The sequence below is a fragment of the Salmo salar genome, chromosome ssa09 (genome assembly GCF_905237065.1).
Source record: "Salmo salar chromosome ssa09, Ssal_v3.1, whole genome shotgun sequence".
Lineage (NCBI taxonomy): Eukaryota > Metazoa > Chordata > Actinopteri > Salmoniformes > Salmonidae > Salmo > Salmo salar.
The window spans coordinates 114,922,426-114,931,144 of NC_059450.1; the positions used below are offsets into that span (position 1 = coordinate 114,922,426).

Consider the following 8,719-nt stretch of genomic DNA (forward strand, 5'->3'; position numbering starts at 1 on the left):
AGTTCCACTGCTGTCCATCTCTTGTCACCCCGTACCCTCCGTATTCACTCTACGTTCCATGTGTCTAGGATTAAGCCCGTGTCTCACAGTCCTTTGTCTTCTGTCCCCAGGCCCACCCCCCCTCCCCGTGTCATTGATGACCATCCGGCATACACAGTGAGACATCTCCTGGGTGTTTGACCAAGGGGCAGGGGTTTCCAGTACCTGGTTGACTGGGAGGGTTACGGCCCGGAGTAGAGGTGCTGGGTTCCTGCTAGACATCCTGTATCCAGCCCCCATCACCGACTTCTACTGCCGACACCCTGGTCAACCTGGTATGCGCCCAGGTAGGACGCCAGGTGGCGTCCCTAGAGGGGGGGGGGTTATTGTCACACCCTGATCAGTTTCACCTGTCCTTGTTATTGTCCCCACCCCCTCCAGGTGTCGCTTGTTATCCCTGGCGTTTATATCCCTGTGTTTCCTGTCTCTTTGTGCCAGTTCATTTTGTATGTTCCAAGTCAACCAGCGTGTTTTTCTCGTGCTCCTGCCTTTTTCTATTCTCTTTTACTAGTCCTCCCGGTTTTGACCCTTGCCTGTTTTCTGGACTCTGTACCCACCTGCCTGACCATTCTGCCTGCCCTGACCTCGAGCCTGCCTGCTACACTGTACCTCCTGGACTCTGAACTGGTTTTGACCTTTTGCCTGTCCACGACCATTCTCTTGCCTACCCCTTTTGGATGTAATAAATATCAAAGACTCAAATCTGCCTCCCGTGTCTGCATCTGGGTCTCGCTTTGTGCCCTTATATTGGCATGTTTGAACCGTGATAGATTGTTGGTGATGTGGACACCAAGGAACTTGAAGTTCTCAACCTGCTCCACTACAGCCCCGTCGATGAGAATGGGGGGCATGCTCGGTCCTCCTTTTCCTGTAGTCCACAATCATCTCCTTTGTCTTGATCACGTTGAAGGAGAGGTTGTTATCCTGGCACCACACGGCCAGGTCTCTGACCTCCTCCCTATAGGCTGTCTCATCGTTGTCGGTGATCAGGCCTACCACTGTTGTGTCGGCGGCAATTGCAGATGATTGTGTGTATGATGATGAGTTCCCCGGAGAATGAAGAGTGTGACCAAGTGAGAGAGATGGTATGTGTGTGTGTAACAGAGAGTGTTTTACAGCACGTACACCTGGATGTGCAGACAGACAGAGTGTGATGAGGCAAGGCCAAACACCCCTATCTCAACTTCAAACAGGAATGGTAAACTTTTCCTCTAGGGGTGGAGGTAGTGGGGAGGCGGTCTGGCTTCTGGCTGCACCCCCATACTCCTTTCTTTGATCTTGTCTTTTCTGACCATACAAGCCCTCAAACTCCCACTCTCAGCCCTAAATTCTAATTTGATGCACAGATGTTATTTTATGTTCCTGTCTGATCTGTTTATTTCCCACTCATACATCGATGAGTAGATATTGGAGTAGACAACCATTATATGTCAAAGGCAGGGCCTGGTAATAACTTTTCAAAGGTAAGAATGTGTCTCTTTCTCACTGTGATTAATATGTCATAAAGCAGTGAACACCTTAGCAAGGAATCAAATTATTCTGCACTTGACATTGAAAATGATTTTTTTTTTTATTCAATCAACAGACTAACTTCAAAATTATTCAATGCACAATTTTCTTTGCTCTCATCGCAATTCAACATTGTAACAATGTAGCTAACATTGAATGACTTTGTTACAAAACAAAACATTTGGGCTTTATATGGCTTATAGCGCCACTACGTGGATACAATTGATACTTCTATTATTTGGGCGTGGCACTTTCACGCAAAACTCCGCATTGATTCCTACATTGATGATTGGTTACTAATCATGAAAGGCCACTTCTATCAACATGATTGACGTGCCTATGTAGGCATCCCAAAGCCTTTCTTTCTGTGACGGCATCTTAGAAATGTGCTACTCATTGGTCAACCCAAATACCCACCCGACATGTTAATGACATGACTGGTTCCCTGCGGTTGTGGGCGGGTAGAAGGTTCCAGAACTGGGCGTACCAGGATCTGTGGGAGGTGTCGTTTGAGGTGAACAACACATCCGCCAGCCACCCTTCTCCCGTCGGTTCACTGAGATTACTGCACATGGTCCCTGGATTGTTTTAGTATAAAAACACCCAGTTATTTGATAGTAGCTACGTATTTATAGAGATCGTCAAGAAAAGCGCAGAAGGACAGGTAAATATTTGTGAGCGACCAAGCTGGAAGGACTCACGTTAGCTAGCTAACTTTGTTTAGTTTGCTGCGTGCATGCTAGCTACTGAAGCTAGCTAGTTCTCTTTTTCTAAACTGAACTTTGTATCTGACTAGCCATGTTGAAATCCATTTGCAACTGTTGTGTACTATTTATTTAGGTGAGAATGTTAACGTTAATTAGCTGACTAACTGTTATTTGTATTTTATGCAGTGGTCGTTGTGCCTGAATAAGTTAAACACCGGCGAAACAAAAGCTTGAAAATGGACGGTGGCGTGACAGTGATCACCAATCCCACAGTGTCGGTGCGGCTGACCAGTACCATCAGTTCGTTCGAGGTGAATAAACGATATAACAGGGGAATCACCATCGCCGAATTCAAGGTAAGTTGTTGCTAATTTGGCCTTCGGGCCTCTGAATTATAATAATGTAGCAATTGCCCCTCTGCACTGCCGACACTAAGACCACAGGCACAGCCCAGCCTGTGGCCATGTGATGCAGTTTCTCGTGGTCTATTTTTTTCCCTCTAGGGTAAATTGGAGATGGTTGTGGGTACCCCGGCCTCCAGCATGGAACTGCAGCTTTTCAGTACCACTGACAAGTTCATGCAGAAACTGGATGACAACGAGGCCCTACTAGGTTCCTACCCTGTGGATGATGACTGCAAAATTCACGTATGTACTTCTGTGCTCAAACACTGCTCACATAGTATGTCCCCTGTTTACCTTTATTCACACTGGAGTCATGCGTAAGATGTTAGATCTGTTGATAGGGTCTCTTAATCCGCAAGTGACTTCAATGCTCACAAGATTGCTGACCACAGCATGACTTTGCTAGCTTGATTGCCAGCCTCTTTCTAAATTCAATAAGGTTATATTGTTGCCTTGCCATACTTGTCTTATTGGGCTAAACAGCGACCAGTTGGTTAAAAGCAGAAACTGACTGGCACCTGTAAGATGACTGAGCCATTCTGTTATTTTTTTATTCAATATGCTGAGTCAGGATGATGGTGAATTCTGTGTGCCTAGGTGATTGACCGCAGTGGAGCCCAGAGCGGAGAGTTCAGTGATCTGTCTAAAGTGGAGAAATTTGAGATTCCAGACGAGGTCTATGAGAAGAGGACAGGTACTGTGAGCTTGAGCTATCGTCCATCATTCACAGCTAAAGCTTATGCCTACATTTCAAATTGAATCGGAGGCAGTGAAGATAAGACTTGTTGAAAGCCATTTGCCACTTTCGAGTGCCACAACAGAGAACTAGTGATACTTGCTCTCATCTACATCCTGTGTTACCTTTCAGTTTGAGGTTACATGGCAAAACCTTTCCTCAGTACATTACGTAATGATTGAGTGACAAACTAATTACCATTGTAATATGGGGATTTCAATGTGGATTGTCCATTTTACCTCCTCAGATTCTGTAAGGTCATTCATGAAGAAGCAACGCGTTGGTCGCTTCAATGAAGAAGAGACGGCTAAAAAGGGGGCAGAGCTTGCAGCTCGTGAGGCCGAGGAGGAGGCTGCTGCTGCTGCCATCGGCGTTGGCAACCGATGCCAAGTGCAGGTTGTAGGGCTACCCACCAAGATTGGCACCGTTATGTATGTTGGTGAGTGAGGTTGAAGCTTATTTTCCACAACAGGATTTAGGCTAGTCAAAGCAGACTGTTACCATGGTTACTCCATGGATTATCAGTCTGACTGAAGTCGCCCTAAAAAGACGCAATAGTCTCTACAAGCCAGAGTGTTGAATAATGTATTTCCACTTACTGTACTTGTTGTACATGCTGTTGGTCCTTTTTGGCGGTAGGAGGTGGAGATGGGGTGTCCACAGGAAAGGGAGAGAGAGACCCTTTAAATTGAATTGAGACTTCAGAAAGTATTCACACCACTTTACTTTTTCTACATTTTGTTATAACAGCCTGAATTTAAAATGGATTTTAAAAAATGTTGCTGGCCTACACACAATACCCCATAATGTCAGTGGAATTGTTTTTAGAAATGTTTTGACATTAATAAAAAATTAAAAGCTGAAATGTCTTTATGGCAAGCCTAAATAAGTTTGTGTAAAACTTAGCTTATGTCAAATGATAAGTTGTCCTGAATACAAAGTGTTATGTTTGGGGCAAATCTAATACAACACATTACTGAGTACCACTGTCCATATTTTCAAGCATAGTGGTGGCAGCATCATGTTATGGGTATGCTTGTAATTGTTAAGGACTGGGGAGTTCTTCAGGATAAAAAAAGAAACATAATGGAGCTAAGCACAGGCAAAATCCTGGAGGAAAATTAGGTTGTCTGCTTTCCACCAGACACTAGGAGCTTAATTCACCTTTCAGCAGGACAATAACCTAAAACACAAGGCCAAATTTACACGAGTTGCTTACCAAGAAGACGGTGAATGTTCCTTTGTGTCTAAGTTAACAGTTTTGAGTTAAATCTACTGCAACACAACAAAATGTGGAATAAGTCAAGGGGTATGAATACTTAAGGCACTCCTTATTCCAACAGAAAACACTTTTCTGTCTTGCAGGTACAGTAGATTTCAAGCCAGGTCATTGGGTGGGAGTGAAGTATGACGAGCCTCTTGGGAAACATGATGGCAGGTGAGGGCAACTGGCATAATTTTTGTGACATCACATGGTGTCTGAGAATGTTCCCTGTTAAGAGCTACCTTGTATTTCTTGTATTAGACCTATGGAGAGGTGCAGACCGGATGAGTTTCTCTGTCAGAAATGTGCTTGATGTCTCTTCTCTCTCTTTCCTTAGTGTGAAGGAGAAGCGATACTTTGAATGTGAGAACAAGTACGGTGCGTTTGTCAGGCCCCTCACAGTGACCGTGGGGGACTTCCCAGAGGAAGACTACGGTCTGGATGAGATGTAGAACTGTGATGCTGTCACCCAGTCAAAGGGTGTGGGCAGATGGGTTCAACCAAGGTTCAACTTTGACCTCTAGTCCGACTACGAACCCGGAGCGAGGGACAGTGTCATTGCGATTAACTTTATTTTGTTTTGCGCTGGTCAGGGGGGTATGGGTTGGACTATAGAGAGCTGCAACTGGGTTAAGGAGGCAGTATCACCTAGGACCAAATCTAGCGTAGGTGTTTGATATCAGAATAGAAATTCAGTGCAGAACGTGAGTAAACCGTCATGGAAGGATCTAACCTAGTCAATGTTTCATGTGAACTCTGTCGGAGGGTATGAAGTGGTCCTCTTATGCATCACCTTCCCTTCAGAAGTACCCACTGCCCCCACTCAATTACACTGCTCAATGATGAGTTGTTCCAAGATGGGAGACGACTACTAATATTCTTCACTAGCATTCTATATCAGAGCAGACTCTTGGGTTCCAAATAAAATTCATGTTTTTTTTCCATCTGTACATGTACGATTGTACAGTGCACTCAGAAAGTATTCAGACTCGACATTTTCAGCCTTATTCTAAAATGGATTAAATAAAACATTTTCCTCAACAATCTACACACAATAGCCCATAAAGACGACGCGAAAACAGATTTTTAGAAATGTTTGCAAATTTGTTGAACAGAAATACCTTGTTTACATAAGTCATTTCACAGTAGTTTTGAAAGTGGCGCTCCTGAGTCAAAACTGGTCCCTGTTTTTTGTGTACTGTCATTAATTTTTTGTGATATGAATTTGGCAATTTGTATGATGTGTATTTTGAAATTCATGTGTTACAAATCCAATTTGTGCCATATTTCACGAATTTGTTGTTTAAAATCCAGGACTGCGTCTTTAAATGTTATTTTTTGGTGGAATTTACTGTATATTGAATGAGGAGAGTTGAGAAAGCTCTCGAATTAAAGTACAAAGTCTTTGATGCCTTGTTACAACTACATTGTTGGATGTATTTAATGTAAATGACAACCCGGTAGTCCTACTAGTTCATTTGATCTAGTGGCTGTAGAATGCAAGCATTCCTAAATTGATGTCCTCAAAATTTTGAGTTGAACCTGAATTGCCCATCACATCCTAGATTCTATATGAATAATAGGCAGTCATAAAAAGCATCACAATGTGAATCAAATGTCAATTATCAACCCAAGCCATGGTTCTGTTAAACTTTATAAAATAAATCCCATGCTTTGGAATGCAAGAATTCACACTACAACAACATATCTAGTTGTACTGACTAGTGACAGTTTATTTTAATATCTGTTAGTTCAATGGTTATTGTACCATAAAGCCCTTTGTTTTTGTGTGTCATGTCCCTGTTCTAGATTCTGGAAAATGTTAAACTGCTTCTAACGCTCCAACACTTCAAATGTCTGAACACCAGTTATGCACATAGACAGCATGCAGTTCAGACCTAGAGCTCAGCTGACGACAATTCACTTTTCAGATGGATGACACATCATATCTGTGTTTCTACTGACCTTCATTGTACTGCTCCTCATCGCCACTTCAGAGTTTGACTCATTGAAAGCATGTGATCTGTCATTTGTTTTGGAAGAGAAACTATGAATATAAAAGCAAATGATTCATGCATTCCTTTTTTATTTTAATTGTCTTTTTTCCCCGGGACCTTGTCAGCAACTGACAGGCCCTGATTGGTCCATGAATTGCAATCTGTTCTTATGAAATCTCAAAGGTGCTGGTGTTATTTTTGATGTGCCAAAGTGTAATGGTATCTTATGCACAATAAAATATAATAAACATACCAGCAGATGTGATGCTCAAGGTGTATTTTACCGATTCTTACTCTGATTCACCATTAGTAGGACAGAAATAAAGTACCTCATGCATGGTGAAAAGAGAGGTAGAAGAGATCTCTAGTCTAGGCAGGGGTTAGAGATGTCATCACACTTATCCCGAAACTGTCAGGTTGCAGTGGGACACTGAACAGTGAAGCACTGACGGAAGGAATATGGTCAGTGGTCGTAAAAGTACCCAATTGTCATCCTTGATACCTGTTCATTGACTATAGCTCAGCCTTCAACACCATAGTACCCTCCAAGCTCATTATGCTCGGGGTCCTGGGTCTGAACCCCGCCCTGTGCAACTGGGTCCTGGACTTCCTGATGGGCCGCCCCAGGTGGTGAAGGTAGGAAACAACTCCTCCACTTCACTGACTCTCAACAAAGCGGCCCCACAAGGGTGCGTGCTCAGCCTCCTCCTGTACTCCCTGTTCACCCATGACAGCGTGGCCACACATGCCTCCCAACTAAATTATCAAGTTTATAGACAACATAACAGTTGTAGGCCTGATTACCGAAAATGACAGCCTACAGGTAGGAGGTGAGGGCCCTGGCGGAGTGGTGCCGGGAAAATAACCTCTCCCTGATCATGGACTTCAGGAAACAGTAGAGAGAGCATGCCCCTAGCCACACCGACGAGACCACAGTGGAGATGGTGAAAAGCTTCAAGTTCCTCTGCATACACATCACCGACGATCTGAAATGGTCCACCCACACAGACAGTGTGGCGAAGAAGGCGCTTAAGAAATTTGTCTTGGCCCCTAAGACCCTCACAAACTTTTACAGATGCACAATTGAGAGCATCCTGTTGGGCTGTATCACCGCCTGGTACTGCACTGCCCGCGACCGCAGGGCTCTCCAGAGGCATCACCGGTGGCACACTGCCTGCCCTCCAGGACACCTACAGCACACGATGTCACAGGAAGGCCAAAAAGATTATCAAGGACATCATCCACCCAAGCCACGGCCTGTTCACCCCGCTACCATCCAGAAGGCGAGGTCAGTACAGGTGCATCAAAGCTGGGACCGAGAGACTGAAAAACAGCTTCTATCTCAAGGCCATCAGACTGTTAAATAGCCATCACTAGCCGGCTACCACCTGGTTACTCAACCCTACACCTTAGAGGCTGCTGCCCTATATACATAGTCATGGAATCACTGCTGTCACATAAATAATGTTTACATACTGCTTTACTCATTTCATATGTATATATGTTGGTTAAGGGCTTGTAAGTAAGCATTTCACGGTAAATTTGATATACTGTATTCTACTCTACTGTATTTGAGTCAATGCCACTCTGACATTGCTCGTCATAATATTTATATATTTACTCCATTATTTGACTTTAGATTTGTGTGTATTTTTATGAATTGTTAGATATTACTGCACTATTGGAGCTAGGAACACAAGCATTTCGCTACACCCACAATAACATCTGCTAAATATGTGTATGTGACCAATAAAATTAGATTTGATTTTAATCGAAAATTACTGAAGTAAAATTGAAAGTCACCCAGTAAAATACTATTTGAGTAAAAGTCTAAAAGTATTTGGTTTTAAATATACTTAAGTATCATAAGTCAATTGAATTGCTAAAATATACTTAAGTATCAGAAGTAAAAGTATAAATAATTTCAATTTCCTTATATTAAGTAAACCAGACAATTTTTGTTGGTTTGTATTTATTTACGGATAGCCAGGGGCACACTCCAACACTCAGACATAATTTACAAAGGAAGCATTTGTGTTAAATGAGTCTGCCAGAACAGTGGC

The 8,719-nt window shown here is 43.1% G+C and overlaps 1 protein-coding gene across 1 annotated transcript; it reads left to right on the forward strand.

Moving 5' to 3' along the window:
* Nucleotides 1–2,085: 2,085 nt before the first annotated feature.
* tbcb (tubulin folding cofactor B) lies at nt 2,086–6,908 on the forward strand. The gene is made up of 7 exons (NM_001140492.1): nt 2,086–2,212; nt 2,442–2,611; nt 2,759–2,902; nt 3,257–3,353; nt 3,643–3,834; nt 4,761–4,833; nt 4,997–6,908. The coding sequence occupies exons 2-7, from the start codon at nt 2,492–2,494 to the stop codon at nt 5,109–5,111; spliced, it is 741 nt and encodes a 246-aa protein (NP_001133964.1). The 5' UTR covers nt 2,086–2,212; nt 2,442–2,491; the 3' UTR covers nt 5,112–6,908.
* The last annotated feature ends 1,811 nt before the right edge of the window (nt 6,909–8,719 follow it).